The 18,305-nt window shown below is 43.7% G+C and overlaps 1 protein-coding gene across 2 annotated transcripts; it reads left to right on the top strand.

Annotated features, from left to right (window-relative positions):
* Positions 1-917: 917 nt before the first annotated feature.
* TRNAU1AP (tRNA selenocysteine 1 associated protein 1) lies at positions 918-16,027 on the top strand. 2 transcript variants are annotated; one of them, XR_003399916.1, is made up of 10 exons: positions 918-2,916; positions 3,028-3,125; positions 3,905-4,004; positions 6,744-6,796; positions 7,393-7,524; positions 10,607-10,726; positions 12,157-12,319; positions 12,873-12,906; positions 14,186-14,352; positions 14,614-14,728. XR_003399916.1 is itself a non-coding variant. In XM_026863442.1 (9 exons), the coding sequence occupies exons 2-9, from the start codon at positions 3,040-3,042 to the stop codon at positions 14,748-14,750; spliced, it is 825 nt and encodes a 274-aa protein (XP_026719243.1). In that variant the 5' UTR covers positions 919-2,916; positions 3,028-3,039; the 3' UTR covers positions 14,751-16,027. The 2 variants fall into 2 exon arrangements, 1 of the variants encoding a protein (XP_026719243.1); XM_026863442.1 differs by lacking the exon at positions 14,186-14,352 and having other exon boundaries at positions 919-2,916; positions 14,614-16,027.
* Positions 16,028-18,305: the final 2,278 nt, after the last annotated feature.

Genomic DNA, 18,305 nt, shown 5'->3' with positions numbered 1-18,305 from the left:
CACCCTCACACCGGCTGACACCCTCACACCGACTGGCACCCTCACACCGGCTGACACCGTCACACCGGCTGACACCGTCACACCGGCTGGCACCCTCACACCGGCTGACACCGTCACACCGGCTGGCACCCTCACACCGGCTGACACCGTCACACCGGCTGACACCCTCACACCGACCGACCGGCTGACTGACACCCTCGCACTGACTGACGCACCCTCGCACCGACACCCTCACACACCGACACAGCCTCACGGGCCCTCACACACTCTGACACAGACAGAAACTCCCGAACTGACTGACACTCTCACGCACACTCTCTCCTGAGCACGCTGGCAGGCTGACACGCACGCTCAACCAGGCTGACACACAAGCACACACTCAGAGATGCTCACTCAGCCCAGCAGGCACGTTTGTGAGCGGTTACACACTCACAGACACAGTTAGACACACACACACACACACAGAGTGACCCATGTTGCCTGCCCACAGCTGGGGTCACAGACACGCTTGTGGCACTTACACCAGTGTCCTGTGCTGTCTGTGCTCACGCTGGTGGGCAGACACACTCGTGGGCACTGGTGTGTTCTCACACCTTTGTGCTCATGCTCTGTTAGGCGCTTACACACTCACACACCCACAAGCCTGTACACTTGCATGCTTCTAGGATTTATGTGCTGGCTTATGTGTTCATGTGCTTGTAGGCACTGACCTGCTTACGGTGATACACTCTGAGGCGCTTGCACACTCACACGCTCACACTTGTGCTGCTGGGCTCACGCGCTTGTGCTCACAGAGGCACTTATTTGCACTAACGTGCTTGTATGCATCTATCTCTCACTAGCAGCCCCCCACACATGCACACCTGTGGGTGCACTTACACACTGACAAGGATTTGTGCCCTCCTACACACAGACACACTCATAAGCATTTGCACACCCCAGTATCTCCCTCATTCCTGCCTGCACGGACACCTGGCAGCACGCTCACACTCACAGATGCTCCTTCACCCTAGGGTGTCCCTCTCCAGCTGCTCACGTGCACACTGTGGGCACACTCACAGAGTGATGCACACCCCACAATGTTCTTTGTTGCCTGCCCTTCACCCACGCTGCATACACCCTCGTACTCACACACCTGTGTCCCTCACCGCTTGCCACTGTACACACGCACTTTCATACACACTCACGTATGTGTACTCACACCCAGCATGTTGTAGGGCTTTGCCACCCACACATGCCTGTCTGTTTGTGCTCATGTTGTGCCACAGTGTCTGCGCTGTCTGCTGCTTCTACACAGTCACGTACACAATCCCACCACTGTATCGTAGTGCCATGTGCTTGCCTACAGCAGATGGGCATATGCAGGTACACCAGCACATCACAGTTTCCACATCGCCTGTTACTTGCACACATGTCTAACCCTAACACACACATCTTACTCCAGCCCCTTTCTTACAGACTCACACCAGCATATTGCATAGTCCTGCTCGCACACACACCCATGCACCCTGTAAGTCTTCCTCAGGCTCTCTCAGGTGTGTGTGTGTACACACAGCCCAACACCGAGGATCACACTGGGTGCTTCTCTCATACACACACTCACACACACCGGGTTTGCCGTTGCATTGCGCAGACACACACTGGCACATCAGGGAGTCTTCCACTGCCCGCCACTCCTGCAGGCAGACTCCATGGAGTCTCCTGTCTCCTTTTCCCCACACAGAGAATTATCTACCACCTCTCCACCATAAGGCCATCCTTTTCAGTCACCTCTCACAAGCAGGCCACAGCCCTCTGAAACACATATCCAAGCAGCAGTCACCTTGTTGCCTTCATGAGTCTGGCTCTCCTGTGCGCACACACCACGGGATCACCCTCTGCTTGGCACGTCTGTACAGCATAGTGCTGCCTCCTGCTTCTGGCCCATTAACGGAGCCGTTTCTGCTTCACACTCACACCTCTGCAGGGCACCTGCCACCTTTTGCACGTGCGAGTGCAATACGGTCACTCGCTATCAGATACTGCCTGAGTCTGCACATTCTGTCACGCGCACAAGGGACGGAGCCACCTGGTACCTGACAGACACACAAACGCGCCCAAGGGCTGTCAGCTACCACGAGGCCATCTGTCTTACAGGTACTTATCTATATGGAACTCTGTGTGTTACCCCACAGCCCAGCCTTGTGTTAGCTGTCACATGCAGCGCTCCCCACATTGCACAAAACTTTTCATTTCACTTAGTTCCCTCCTTCATTTTCTGTTACACACAGAGGCATCCTTTTCCCTCAGCCCCTTCGTCACACATTTGGTCCAAACTGCAGTGCCACTTCATACTTGCAGTCACGCCGTACAGACACCTGCCCTCCAGCGTGTTCACTCTCAGTGCCACTGCCCCACACGTGACACACGCTCTGACACGCACAGTGCCACCCTCTCCCCTGTGACATAAACACGGTCGGTGCACTCGCGTGCAGGACAAAGCTCAGACCTACTGTGGGACGCGGTTAGAGGTCTCCCCTCCCGGTGCTGCCCTGCGTATCTCCACGGTTATGCGAGCTAGACAGGGCTCTGCAAACCCCCGGCCCAGCTCGATGGGGGCTGTGTTACCTGACACGTGCCTCCCGTTCCTCACAGCACCCCGGGCTGTGCCGTGCCGGTGTATCGGTAGCACTGGCCGACTGCCGTTCACATACAGAGAAGGAGCCTGCCATCTCCTTACCCCCTGCTCCGTGTAGTGAACGCTCAGTTTGTTGCTGTATGTTTCTGAGTGGCTTTTGTCCTTCTGTGAAAGCTCCCTGTTCTCTGAAATTCATGCTGTCTCTTGGGTTCCACTTTGCAGACTGTTGAGCCTGGTTCATGCATGCCTGCTGGTTTTGAGTGGCATCGACCCTCTTAAATGAGTCTTCTTTTTGAAGTGTAAGGGTAAAATACTTCTCAATCATGTTTTAACTGCTTAGGGTGACATTGACACAATATATTCTCCTTTTTGTAGATGCTCTGGTCTAACTTCTTTTTTTGCTTTTATAGCTGGAGCCATATATGGATGAAAACTTTGTTTCAAGAGCCTTTGCCACCATGGGAGAGCTTGTACTGAGTGTAAAAATCATTCGAAACAGGTTGACAGGGTAACTGTTTATGCTTGTTCTCAGTTTGTTCTACCAGTGTGTTTGCATTGAACTGTTTGGCCTCTGCATGGCATCGCTGTTCGTATTAGATGTTTTCCCTTTGAGCTTCTCGCCATTGCTGCCAACAATGTGGGTATATTGATGATAGCAATGGCAAGGACAGTCGCTGGTTCTTCGACCACTACATCGACAAACCAAGGCTTGGCCCTCATCCTGCAGTGCCTCAGCACTCATTCAGAGCGGCCCGTGTGTGCCATTCGGTCCCTCTGGGAATTCCAGTTCCTGGGCTGAAAGCTTCGCTGACTTTTCTGTGTTAATCGTTGCACTAATGCAGCTACGGGATGCTGGCAGGAGCAGGAAGTCTGACTTAGAAAGAGCAATATGAGAACCTTTTGAGTTCACTTGGAATAAAGTGAGTGACTGCACATAGAATAGTTTCATATTCTTGTAAATGTTGTAATTTCAGTTTTCAATTGTTTAGACTTCAGTGGGAAAATTTATAGTCGATGAAAGTAGGAAGTAAACTAATTGTGAGCAAAACTGTTTTCGATGTGCTTATATTGACGTGACTTACTGGTAAGTAGGGGCTATCACTTGTGATCCAAGATTACTTTAATAGCTTCTTTTGGTAGCTAATGTTTATACTTTGAAAAATAAATTGTTCTAAGTATTGCACCTTTAGCAAATTTCCTACCAGTTATCTAAAAATGTAATATTCTTCCTCAAATGTGTTTCAAATCTGAAATCTTTCTCTCTCCTCTCCTGTGTCGTATGTTCAGAATTCCAGCAGGCTATTGCTTTGTAGAATTTGCAGATCTAGCTACTGCAGAGAAATGTTTACACAAAATCAATGGAAAACCGCTTCCTGGTGCTACACCGGTAAGTAAATTAAATCAGCCAGTTGGAAACCAAAATTGGAAACCAAAAGGAATAGATAGATTTATATGACTACAGACAAATTCAGTAGTTAGCAAACTGGGATTTTACTTTTCTTTAATGAACATAAACCTGTGAATGCTCTTACTCAGAAAATTGCTGAAAAAAGCCCACTAATTTCTATATGAATTTCTGTGTGTCTGGATAAAATCCAGGTATAGAAAAGCCGTGGTGTGTTTTTTTATTTCTGAGCCTTTCTGTTCTTACCAGAGTTGGTCTAATGAAAAACCAGAGAAGAGCAAGAAAAACACAGATTGAGTATACCTACCTCAGTCCTTCTGTCTCTCTCCTTTTGTAGTTCTGTATTAATTTGTTACAGTGTGTATGTTGTTACATATGTACAAGGGCAACTTGCAACTTTTGAGTAACTTTGATTTGTGAGAGAAACATGACTTTTAAGCCTTGCGTTGTTCTTGGCCCTTAGCAAACAAAAGTTATTCAAACCTATTTACAGTGGGGAAAGAGCTAGACCATTGTATAATTGCAACACCTAACAAATGTCTCGGATACATAAAAGCTAGGTAGTTAGGAAGAAGAGGAGGAATAGTCGTCAGAGAGGCTAATTTTAGGATGTTGACTCGAATGTGTAGTAGATTAAAATGGGATGGCTGACACAGCTGTCCGTTGTACCCACAGAAGTTGGCTGCAGTCTCTGGGATGACTGGGTCATAAAGCAGCTCTAGAATCACCTCAGTTACGGTGTGATATAGTAAGGTAAATTGATGCCTATCTCGGTGTAGTTAACACCCTGCGTAGGAAACTGGGAAGTTCAGGTTGAACTGTTTGGTCAACCTTCCTGAGAGGATGGCGTCCCTGTTAAAGGGGTAGATGAGAGCCCTGGAGGTGTCTGTTCACCTGTCCTGTTTAATATGCAAATCAGAGCCCATGATTAAGGGAAACTAATCTTCCTAGAGGCCTTCTGTAGTCACTAGAGAAAGAGAGCAGCTCTGGCGAGGAGTAATATAATAATAGAAGTCTGGTTTCGGGAATGCCCATCTTTATGCACAGTTTAATTCAAACCGGTGTTGTGTAGGGGGATGGTTTACGTAACACACGGAGAGTATTACAGATGTCAGACACAGATCCAGTGTAGGCAGCCTAAATCAGTGCGCTCAGCAGGCAACTGTCCAGCTCATCTCTTGCAGTTAGATACTTTTTACGGAAAACTGAGCAAGGCTTACTCTTTTATTTATTTTTAAATACTGAATCAGCCACGGGAATAACAGAGAGCCATGGTGCTGTTGCTGTCTCTGTTTTAGAGAATTAGTGTGTCCCCAGTTCCCATTTGAGTGGAAGTACTCTCAGCTCTCTCACTGATTTTAAACCCAAAACATTGCAGTGAAGAGTGAGATCCAAAAAAAGATGAAAGTGCTTCAAAGCAGAATCTAAATTTTGTGTTAGCTTGCAAATGGTCTGCAGAAGGAGTTGTGTACCACTGTGCACCAGTGAACGCAAGCATGCAAGGAACATGATTATAGCCTAGAGTTAAGTCTTTGCTCTATTTCCCAAGAATTATTTACGCTATCTTTGAGGGAAGAAAATACATCATACGAGGTACAGGAGCACACTCGGCTCTCCTCTATATGAAACAAATGTCCTGATCTCTAGGTTATGGACTTGCTTTGGCTAAATTCCCCTTAAATTCTTGCTGTGCCACTGTATAGTGCAGAGGGATATCTGCTTTGGAAGCCTGTTGGGTAATAGAAAATTGGGTTTTAAGCCCCTCAAGCTGACAGGGGAATCCAGCTTAGGTCTTACACTGTCTGGATGAGTTTGGATACCAGTGTTCTTGCAAAGGAGTGCAACCCTTGGCTTCTTCCACTGTCAGACATGCCTCGGAAGAAAATAGCAATTGCCATCACACTCTGCAGTGAGCCTGCTTGGGTCACTGTGTGCTAAGCACCGTATAAGGATGCCCGTGGGTTTGAGACCCTCGGCATTTTGAGGCAGAAGATCACCTGCTCCTTAGATCTTGGTCTAGACTTAAATGTGACTTGGGCCCAAGTTGCTGAACCCTGGTAGGATGGAGCGTGGGGAGTTCCAGCTGTGCCAGCGGGCACAAATTTAGGCTCCTGGGAAACTTGTTTAAAAAATAAAATCAGGTGCAAAGTTTAGGGAGGCCTTCAGTGTCCAATGACAGGTAATTCTTTCTAAAAAACCTTAATTTGAGATCTTACTAATGAGCACATCATTCGGAGCAAAGTATTTAGCCATACTTCCAGACTCAGGGATTGATTCCATTTTCTGGTGGATTCTGGTCTGCCAGTATTCGTGTAAATCATAAACGTCCAATGGTCCGTGCTGTCATTTCATTTTAAGACCTTAAAATTAGAAGTCATTTAATATTTGTTGTTAGTACCTCTGTTTTCCTGTCTTTTTTTAAAGGTACACAAATTTGGTGCTATGTAAGGTTCACCTGTCTCTCAGTAGTTTTATAAACTGTTGAAATAAAGATAAGCCAGACCTCTTGGTACAGGTTCTTTGCTGATTTTCATTATTATATAATAGCTGTATTTCAAATATAAGTGTTGTCCTTGATACCTTAAGTGGCTGCCCTGATGCCACTGAACATCTGTCAGCATTAAGAAAGTTGTGTAAAATCAGCTTATCATATTTTTTCCAAATTGTTGGGATTCACATGAGAACATTTGAATGTATGGATTCATTTTTGCCTTGTTTCAGGCAAAGCGATTTAAATTGAATTATGCAACGTATGGAAAACAGCCTGATAACAGGTAAATGCTCAATATTTAAATATTAGTTTTGCCTGCTTAATGTCTCTTTATCAATTGCCTTGCAAAGAGTATTCAAAATATGTAAACCCACAAGGTCATTGCCAGTCTTTAGCAGAGGGGGGATAACTTAGACTGCCTGTTGGTTTTATGCTTTTCCTTTTGTATGGCACGGCAGATTTGTCAGGAGTGTCTTTTAAGGTATTTAAACTTTGTAGCATCAAGGTATCTAATTCGTATATTATAATTTAAATCAATATATTGGAAATATAAATCTATAAATGAGACATTCATGTTTTCTTGTCATGTTTGGAATCCAGAGATATTCCGTGAGAAATAAGCAATGAAATTATCTTTAAATGAAAAGCAGTATTGAGTAGATTGGTTGTGCTGCTTGAATTAACTTGAAAAAGCAGTGTCAATAAAACTTTGAGTTGCCTAAGCAACTTAACTGGTGACACTGTAAAGTATCTATGAAATGGTCTTTTAATAATCTCTTTTCTCTGAAGTCAAATGTTTCGGCTAAATGTTAGCTGTCGCTCAGTGTGCCTCTTTTTCTCTGTGATTGCACTTAAGAAGTTTTCTTTTGATTTTTTTAGTCCAGAATATTCACTATTTGTGGGAGACTTGACTCCTGATGTGGATGATGGCATGTTATATGAATTTTTTGTAAAAGTTTATCCATCGTGTAGAGGTGGAAAAGTTGTTTTGGACCAGGCAGGAGTATCCAAGTAAGTCATCTTTTATTATTCGTTTCTTTCACTTCACATGCAGCAACAGGATAGATATAATGCAACAAGGGGGAAAAAAAATTAGTTATATCAGCTTAGATTTTAGTAATCTTAAAATGCAGTGTTCTTGGACATTCAGTCTACAGTATGCTTGGGGTTTGATAGTCACCACAGCGTATCGTCACTTCTCTGTCAGTGTGATCCCCTTTGTGTGTTGGGAGTATGTTATTGCACTTCTGAAAATGCTCAGAAATGTCTAAATAAACACTGTCTTCCTGGACTTTCAGGTGGATTTGTGCTTTTACAGTTTTTAGGCTATTGAGTGTGTATTCCTGTGAAAGCTTTACAGGTTTTTGTTTCAAATAGGGTAGAGCAAAGCTATGATTCATTGTCAGGTACTTAGTAGCCACCTTGTTCATCTTTACTGGAAATGTCTTGCCAAAGTCAAAAAGTCAAATTTCCTAATATTATTAAAACATTTCCTAAATAGCAGAAAATGAAACTATTTTCCTTGAAGAGGGACCAGTTGGTGAGCATCCTTGTTTTCAAAACAGAATGTGGCTTCAGAACAGAATGTTGTGGTAAGATGTAGAATATGGCTGTAGATCTCTTCTCTTTCTCACAGAAGTTTTCTCAATCTTAGACATGCTGGTTTGAAGGAACCTCTGGAGGTCTCTGGTCCAACTTCCTGCTCTGAGCAGGACTGGCCAGCACTAGATCAGGCTGGCCATGAATCATGTAGGAAAACCTCCCAGGATGGAGATAATACAACCTGTCTGGGCAGCCTGTTCCAGAGCTCCTAGTAATGAATTTCTTCATGGGCAACCTGAACCTTTTGCAGAGCTGCTTTGTCACTCTCTGGCTGTCAACTGCTCATGCTGTTACTGCCACCTCACCTGGGACCAGCACTGCCGGGGTGGGCTCTGGCTGCCTCCTCCTCCTCCTCAGAGGTGTAAACCCAGCAGCTTTTGTTTTGCTGCACCTGCTTCAATCTCCACCTACAAAATAGGTGTTGGGTGATGCAGCTTGGGCCATTTGTTGGGCTCTGGGAACTGTCTGTAAGTGCAGACCTCAAGGAAAGGCAATCTGTGGTAGCTTGGGAAGTGGGGATGGAGCAGGGACTTGAAGTCCTATGGCTGGGAAGAGCACAGCGATCTCCCCTAGCAGGGCCAGGGTGTTGCTGCCAGGGGCTTTGTTGTGACTTGTACAGTTACCCAAAGCTGAGGCAACTGCAAATGTTAGTGTGATGTGAGAGAGGAGGTTGGGGCTTGTGGACGTGCCTGGTGAAGCCCTGGCCCTTCCAGACAGGGCTGGTAGATGAGGAAGGCCTCCTCCCAGCACCTCTTGTCCAGGCAAGAGAGGAACTTGGAGCCTGCTGCCGAGGTGCTGTGCCTCCTTCTTTGCCTTCTGCTGTGGGTGCAGGCTGGGGGCTTCTCCTAACTGCAGGGACAGGACAGAATGTCTGCCAGGGAGGTCCTGGCCACAAAGAAATGATTTCTTGGTGGGTTTTCTTCTGTACTAAAATCTGGTTTAGCCATTGATGTGAAAAAAATGTGTCTGAAAAAGTCGGGACAATCACTGTCTCCCTTGCTGCACCCAACATCTATTCCTATACACTAGACACAACTCTTTATCTGTCCATCTCTATTTTGGAACTGCCAGTACTCCCGGTTTCACTTACTCCTGGTCCCATCCGAAAGGCTGGAGAAATCTTTGTGGCAGCTTAGAAACTTACACACTTTTGTGTGCAAACACCTAAAACTGACTTAAACTGATCTAAAAGTTGACTTGCACTGGTTTAATTTGCCATAGTCCTTTTGCAGGGAGCGAGTTAAACAGAATGTGTACCCATGTAGAGTTTTGCTCTTGCTTAATTATCCAGTTTGTGTATAGATAGGCCTGAGCTTTGATTTGATCTTCTGTATGTGAGAAGTACACATACACACATGTATAAAAATATGTATTTGGATTTGTGTGTAGAGTTTGCTGTGCAAGATACTGCATTTTATGGGGCACAAACTGCTCTCCAATAGCTTCTAGTGCGGACCTACTACAAGTACTAGGTGATGCCACTTTCAAAATAGTATGTTACTTGGTGTTTAAGAGTTCCCACAGAATAGATAATCTGCTGTAAATTTACACCCTTGCTTACAGCTCGTTCTTTTCCCCAGGTAGACAAGCCCTTTCCCTCCCAAACTCCTTCCTTCGCCTAGATGGATTCCTCTTTCCCTCCCACACCTAAGTCTTTGATCTTTCTGCTGTGTGAGGCAGCCCATCCCATCTTGGGATCCTGGCACTGCCCTTTTGGATGCTGTTGCATTGCATCTGACTCACTACAGCATCAGAATCCCACGCAAAGGACCTTTGGGGCTGAAGGGGAATTGGTATTTTCCGGCTGGCTGACGTACAGCACTGCTAAAAGCCTTGCTACGGAGTCGAGGGCTTGCTGGCTGTGTGCTAGCCCTGCTCAGGTTGTGCTGTCAGAGCAGGTTTTAGCAGCTTGACGTTAAGAGCTCATTTTCAGGTCCACTGTTGAGAATGCTGACGGGGCCGTGCTGTTGCTAGGAATGGCAGAAAGCCTGTTGGAATATTTTCCTGTTGAAAAAAGGACAAATGGAAAGCGTATCTAGGTTGATCCTACAGGAAAACAATGTTTTCCTTCACAGAGGGGCAGTTAGGGATACAAACAGTGCCTATGTCTTGTCAATCTTGTGCTGACTTGCAACTGTTTAGATTATCTGTATCCTCCCAGTATAGATTTGAGGCTTTGCTACTGTCTGTTCGTGGGTTTCAACATGTCTTGTGTCAGCTCGCTTCCCCAGAATCCACTGGCACAAGATGTACTTTACTTTTGTGAAGCCCTTGCAAGCACTGCCAAAGCTTGGCCGTTTGGTTTCAAGCATTTTGCAGAAGCAACTGGAAGACAGGATCGTTGAATCTCTGCTAAAAGCAGCGGAGAGCCTTAACGAAAGTGTTTCGGTTGTTGTGTTTTTCAAAACCAATTTCGACTTCGCTGTAAATATTTATTTTTTTTTAAGCGGCGTGGCTTTTTTGTTTTCTAAGTTATTCTGTGTCTCTGCAGAGGTTACGGGTTCGTGAAATTCACAGATGAACTGGAACAGAAAAGAGCACTGACGGAGTGTCAAGGAGCTGTGGGGTTGGGCTCTAAACCTGTACGCTTGAGTGTGGCTATACCAAAAGCGTGAGTATAAGAGCAGCCAGACGTTTATATAAGAGCACTGTCATGTGAAATCACGTGTATTGTTAAATGTCTTTTAGTGGTTTGGGTACATTTCCTGGATGTTTCCATCACAAAGTGAAGGAATACCCAAGAATATAGTTAAGTAGCTAGTGTATCAGAATGCACAGGAATTCAAAACAATTATAACCTTAGGTCAAGACTAAGAATTTTACACTGTTTTTAATTGTATACATTATTAAATACACACACGTACACACACTGTACTTAAATATTATTATTTTTAAACTATATGTTCCTTTGCATTAAATTGAAATAGTCTAAGTCTGTTTATTGATTTCTGGATAGCAAAGCTCAATTACCTTGCTAATTCTTTTATAATGTCTACTAAATATAAGTCTTTTGGGGCAGGGATTAACTTTTTTTTCTGTGTTTGTTCAGAACCTGATACAATGAGATCCTGGTCTGACTTGGGGCTCGTAGCACTAGGGTAATACGAATAATAGTAATTGCTCCCTATTTGAATAATATTTAGATTTTCAGTGACCTCAGAAGTCTTGGGGGGATAAGGAAGAGAAAAGCAGAAAAAGGGGGTGTATCGTGGTGAGAAGATTGATCTTTCTTTCTTCCTACTTCTCACTAATTTCATCATTAGACATAGCTTTGTGTGACGTATTTTCATTTTCAAACAATATTTGTCATCTCATTATTTCAAATCTTGATAATCAGATTCCCAGTTCCTTGGGAATGCAAATTTTAGTCAGCTCACAGGCTATTTAAGTTTATTTTTTTAGTCACTTGTAGTCCTTTTATCTCATGAGCTCTTCCAACTCTGTCCATTGAAGATCACCCAGTTTGGTGGGAATGGGGACAACCAGTCATTGCATAGGCTTTGGTGTGGTAGTGGCAGGAGGGAGAGGTTTTTGTCCACTCTTACTAAAGAAAACCCCAGTTCTTTTTGCAAGGCTCTAAGTCTTTAACTCTTCATGCAAAGCAAGGCTCAGTGCCTTATCTCAGGAAGCTGCAGAGTATTTAACTTCATCCTATTTATCAGAAGGAAAAAGGGACCCAAGAATCTGGATCGTGGTTCAGGATTATTCTAAACTGAGGCTCATAGTCCTGAACTTTTCCCTTTCCAAAGCCAGGAAGTGATACTAAATTAATTCATAAAGAATGAAAGCAATGTTTATTAATGAAGATGAATATGAATACAGGAAAGGGCATTAAATTTAAACCACTTCGTTCTTTCTGCAAATGTATGCAAATGATAAATACTGCTGCAGTAAATAGTGAATATATTTTAAAGACTGAAGTTTGCATGTTAGACTAAGGCTTCTCTGTGTACCATATTGTATCTTAAGCTATTTCACTGCTTTTTTTTTTCATAATTTTTCTGCATTATTTGCAACTTATGCCTGCTTTATTTTTTTAAGTAATCGTGTGAAACCAATGGAGTACAATCAGATGTACAACTATAATTATAACCAATATTACCAACAATATCACAACTACTATGCCCAGTGGGGCTATGACCAGAACACAGGGAGTTACAGCTACAGCTATCCCCAGTACGGATACACGCAGAGCACAATGCAGGTAGGACAGCACGACTCTTCAGTGATGGGTCAGCACAGAAACACGGCGTAGCTTACGAAATGGTGATGGGCACATGTTATCTTCAAGCTCTGGGGTCTTAATATAGCTGCTTGATAGGGAAGTAAAACTGTTTAGCAGACCCTGGTGTGTACTGTTGCCTTATGTGGGGGGTATTGCTGCGACTGGAGGGGTGAAAATCTGGAGGACACAAAGGGTCTTGTAATATGATTGTTGTGGTCGAAGGGTTCTCTGGATGTGGGCGGTCGGACAGGCAGTGCTACGACTGCCTTCTGGGATCCTTCACAAGCCTTGTTTTAGAGGATAGAGCAGATGGGGACAGCCACCCAGCTCCACCACAGGAATTTCAAGAACTGCTGCCTCTGTTACAAGTTTAGTGTGGGATCTCCCCTGTGGAGTCCGTTGGGAGTGGTACACGGGGCTTATGTCTGAAAACTTCTGCTGTAGTCAGGTATAAAAATCAGTATATGACAGTGATGTTCTTGAAAGGAAAGATAAATATCTGCTGTCCTAAGGATTATGTTTTTCCTTGCAGACATATGAAGAAGTTGGTGAAGATGCATTAGAAGGTACGTTTCTCAAATTCTGTATTGAAGTTGTCTGTTTGTTCTGCACTGATTAGAGATAGTCTTTCTCAAATTGACCTGTAATTCCAATGTATAATATACCTTTATCTCTGAGTAAATCTGAGGCCTGAGAAAATTTGTGGGTCGCTATCACCTAGCGCAATTGCATCCTTATTTTGCAGTTGCTGTTCCTAGTCTGAACCTTGTCAAGAATTTAACTAATTGGCTTCACTAGCACTGAGATTCTAATCTCCTGTAGTACTCAAACTTTTATCTTTTTTTAGTGTTTTTTCTGGTATGCAGGTATTCTGGTTTTCTGTAAAATCTTGTAATTTAGAGCCCAGAATACCTCACTGCTTTTAGTTTTAAAAAGTAATAATATCAGTTTAGCACACTGATAAAATATTTGCTTTAGCAGCCATTGCTTGAAGTGGGACACAAAACCATATTGGGGTTTTAGATATACATGGAAGCAGTTTTCATTTACTGGTGCAAGAAAAAATCATTTCATACTGGCAGTTCCAGATTTCTGTCTTGACTGAAATGTGCACTGTGTAGTGTATCTTACTCTTCTCTCTAAAAAACATTTTTAAATCACAGTAAAAGTAGAAAGCAGTTGGATCCTTTACAGGATCCATAGGTATCAGTAATGATATCAATGGGAAAGCCCTTAACAGCTTTTAAAAGCATTACAGGAGAGCTTTCCTTTCTCTGAAACTAACATGCCAGTGCTATAGTTAGAATATCTCTGGGGTGGCTTTTTCTCCTTGATTAAACTAATATGTTGAAGTTTGTAGGCAACTGAAATCATGTATTGCCAGTGTATCATTCCTTTTTCTTAATTCTGTTCTCCTGTGATGAGTTACATGATGTAGCTAAACCTGAACCTTTTTACAAGAATTTTATTCCTGGTATGTTTTGTAGTTTTTCCATTCAGTCAGCCAGTTGCATTGCACTCTGACCAGCCTATGTGACTGTGCTCCTCTGATAACCTGAGCTTTAGATTGTGGGTGCTGTTAGGTGAGCTTTACATCCTACACGTGGTTTGGGGAATATGATGAGTCAATTGTTGCAAAATGTTAAGTGTGCGTTGGCAGAATTGCACTGGCTGCGTTGCTGTCAGCTCCAAAATGCTTTACAGACATTCCTTCCAACTGTAAAATAGGGGACATATTCATACGTAATTCACTGGGTGTCACTGGCACTTTTTTGATTACTAACTGTGAAATGCTTTGAGATGTTCGAGGCTTTGGCAGACGAGCTCTGGTGACTCTTGTTGCAGCAGCGTAGGATGCTACCGTCCCCAGCCATCCACTCTGACCCTGTAGTGGAGGGAGCAGAACGGAACGTGTGCCTGCGCCTCCGCTCCTCCACTTTGCAGTCCGGTGCCTTAGTGCCAACCCACCTTCTTTGGCAGTTTAAGTGGCTACACTGGGCTGCGAGGTGCAGGTATGCGTTCTCTCTGTTGACTCTGCTATGGGGGCAATCACCACTGGAAAGAGGGACATATTTGGATGTAGTTATTTCTTATCCCATTACAGAAAGATTTACTAGGGCTGATCTAGTCAGGTTGGTGATTGGGCAAGTGCTGGGAATGTTTTGTGACTCTTCCCCACGTTTGTTTTAATAAAACTAACACATTTATGGGGTGTGGGTTTTTTTCTCACCCATTATGGCGCGTGACCTATTTGTCTGTCTTTCCTCCTTTAGATCCAGCGCCTCAGTTAGACGTCCACGAAGCAAATAAACAGTTTATGGAACAGAGTGAAGAGCTCTACGATGCCTTGATGGACTGTCATTGGCAGCCTTTGGACACTGTCTCGTCAGAGATTCCGGCCGTGTTATAGCCTCGTTGCTGAGGCACTGTGTCTGTGTGACAAGCCAGTGCACTCCGGACTGTTACGCTGCACCTGGATCCTGCAGTAGTGAGGGGTGGCCCTTTCTCCACCCAGGTCTGTTACTCGAAGTACAGGAGGACTGTGGCCTTTCCTGTACAGAATGAGTATCGTAGGAGCATCATGGTAACTTTTATTCATGGTGAAAATTAGAACTGCAACGGTTTTATTCCTTTTGTCTTGAAATGAACTCTTAATACTTATTGGGAATTGTAATTTATAAACTTTCAACGAGATGGCACAGGGGAAAGACTCTACTCCAACGTACAATAAAAAAGTTGGTCTTTTAAGTAAAATTACCCTTTGCATTTTGGTTCCTGCCCATCTTTCTGTTTTGCTGCCCATTTAACTGTCTTCAGTCATTTGATCCAACTCCCATGAATGTGTTATTTTAAAAAAAAATCATTGTTGGACACCACTAAAATGTCTCAAAAGCCTTCTAGTGACTGGGTAAGGGAAAGAACCTTGTAGATGAAAGCTTACGTTCTGTCTAACTTAAGCTGTGATGTTGAGCTAGCAAGTTGTAGCTCGGTGGTACTTAAGCAATCTACCTGAAGAGCATTTTGGAGAGTAAAGACAGAAAGGAGCGTTGTAAAACTACTACAGACGGATGCCTTCTACCTGGTGATCTCCCGCACGTTTGACTTGCTTCTCCACCTGTGTATGAGGAAAAAATTCCCCATCAGTCAAGCAGTTTAAAACACTTTTTTACCAGCCACCTTGTTTCAATGTTATTTTGTGTACCATGCCTTTCTTCATCGTGGACACACCTTGATGGTCTCATTAAGATGTTTAAGATTTCATAGCGTCTTCCACTGTCCTGTCAAAGGGAATATGGTGAAACTGAAGATCTCGCAGCAAAAACGGGTCAGAGCAATCTAATTGATATATTGTGCAACAAATTGTTGCTAACCTGGAAAGCAGTTTTCTGCTGGATGTTGTATAAGCTGGATGGACAAGCAATATATTTAAGCTAATATTATGTTGCATTAGAGGTCAAAGTGAAAATAATAGCACTTATGTACATGTTATAAGCCCTTTTCAGGCTTTTGTGCCTTAAACTCTTTGAGAAATAGGAACGGATAAACTACCTGTAATAAATGTCTATCCAAGAAATAGTTTGGTAACTGAAATTGCTACTGCAAGGCATTTAGTTGCCTCCCTGCCCATGTTGATGCAGAGATTTGCCACGAAATTTAAATACTTTCATAAAGCCTACTTCTACTACACCTTTGTTTGTGTCCATAATTATGATATATTTGTCAGTCTGTGGTCTTTTTATCAACTGCGATGGTAAACGCACCGTGAATACGAGGGGAATGGTGACATATCCTGGAGTTAACCTATTTCTGAACGGGTGGAACTAGAGGACTGCTGGAACCCCGCTCTCTCATGTGCTGTGAATTTTTTCCTCCTGCTGTGCACCTGACTGCGCTGTTAACGGCGTCCTAACCTTCAGTTACTTTGAATTTAAGGAAATTAACGTTCCCTGCGTGTGCTGGTAGTGTTTCAGAGGCAGCAGAGAAGTGGAAGCAGGCAGAGTGCTTGTTTTCATCTGATGGAGCTGGTCAGCTCAGATGATGCCCCTCTTCTTGAAAAGTGCCCGTCTGACAGAGTGACGTTTCAGAGGTGATGTAAAGATGTTCCGCTGTTAAAGGCTTTCTAAATCATTCTGTTTCTGTGCTGCAGCAGTGCTACCCTATATGCCCTTCATTCTCCTCTTTTGGACCTGTCTTTCCCTGTCCCGCCAAATTTTAGCTTTTATAATGTAGCCCTTCTAATTTGCTACAGGAGGTGATCTGCAGCCACAGTTACTTTATCAGTACAGATGCATGCTGCTCCTCGAAGGCTGGCCAGCACTGCTGTCCTGTGTAATATTTCCTAGTGCGTGGATAAGCCACATCCATCTAAATCTGTCTCTAAAGGACAGTGAAGCAGGTGATGGCAGAGCAGCACCCCACACAGACAGTAACCCTGTGGCAAATTTTTTTTTTTTTTTTTTTTTTTTTTGTATGGTAATGATTAGTCTGCTCCATCACATTCCTGGAGTTTTTAGGAGAGCCATGTATATGCAGACCCACATGCCCTTACCCAGGGAACAATTTCGGAGTAGAGAGGCCAGCAAAGATTACCTGCTGAAGCCTGTTTACTGGTGCTGCAGAGCTTAAAATAGCTCAGGCATTTCCTTTTAGGAGAGAGGTTGACGTGAGGCTTTGGGCCACAGTCCCTTGATGTGCGAGCCAGCCTTTTGGGGTTGTTTGTGAGAATCTCAGCCAATGTTCTGTTGAGCTGTTAATCTCTATGCACTTGTTTTCCATGTATCACTTACTCATCTTAATGTTCATTTTCAGCTCCTGGCCATTATTGCAGCATCTGAAGTACAGAGGAGACTCTTATGTGGAGCTACAAAACAGCCAGTCACCTGGATTTTGTAGGGTTTGTGTATTGGATTCCAAGTTAAACAGAGTGTGGGATTTTGTTTCTCATGGATGGCTACAGGAAAAGCCCTGATTAATTACCATTTAGTGTAACACAAGATGAAAGACGAGGACTCCGTGTAGTAAGGTAATTTCTCCTTTTATCTTTATGTGCTAAAGGCAAAAAATCCAAGGCAGATAATATCACAGCTCACTGGGATTATGTAATCCTTGAAAATTGCATCAAAATCTGTGACTGAGATTATGAAGTATCCTGAAACAGCAGGCAACGTTTACTAGTAATTACAAAAACTACTCAAACATTCTTACTATGTTGATGAAGATGTGATGATCCAATTTAAATTGCAGGGACTCTCGGATTACCGTTTGAATTACATAGACTGAAAAATGTTGAGCCAACTGCAGAGCTGGAAAGACGTGGGCGTTGCTTCTGTTGGGCACGAAGTGGTGATTTCCAAAGCGTAAGCTGCAAGGCTGTGGGGTGGCCTGTTGCCATTAACATGTGTTTAATTAAAAGCTTGACAGTAAGCATCGAGGGTGGCCTGTGAGAAATTCTGACCAGCTTCCAGTGGGATGAGGAGTCTGAAACCATTTCATTAAGCAAATGTGGTGTTGTACCAGGGCAGCCCCACGTATGGGTTGAGGGGTCTGACGGGGACTTGCGATGATGTTTTCTCTGTGTGGCTACAGAAAATTCATGTTACTTGGACCAGTTTCAAGAGACTGGTTCATATTCTGCACACCCAGAAGTACCAAACACCCTTAGGTATTTCTCTGAATCCCTTTTGAGGAACAGAGGTGTTTGACTCTGCTCTTTGCGTACTCAGTTTCTCATTACTGGTTTGCTAATCCCCAGCTTCTGCTAAACAAGATCTGAGAGGAATTTTTACCTTCCAGCCTTGCTATCTCCCAGTGCATCTTGTAAAGCATACTGGATACACCAGTTTCAGGATTTAACTTGGGATTTGCTTAGACATGAAATTAATTCAGGGGCAGGATAGGGTATGAATTTTAGATGCAATAGCAACTGATAGAGCTAGCTGAGAAAATGTCGCTCTGATAAAGCCTG

The sequence above is a fragment of the Athene cunicularia genome, assembly GCF_003259725.1.
Source record: "Athene cunicularia isolate RWA chromosome 23 unlocalized genomic scaffold, athCun1 chr23_part2, whole genome shotgun sequence".
Taxonomy (NCBI): Eukaryota; Metazoa; Chordata; class Aves; order Strigiformes; family Strigidae; genus Athene; species Athene cunicularia.
The sequence above is the reverse complement of the archived record's forward strand: the minus strand, read 5'-3'. Positions and strand labels throughout refer to the sequence as shown.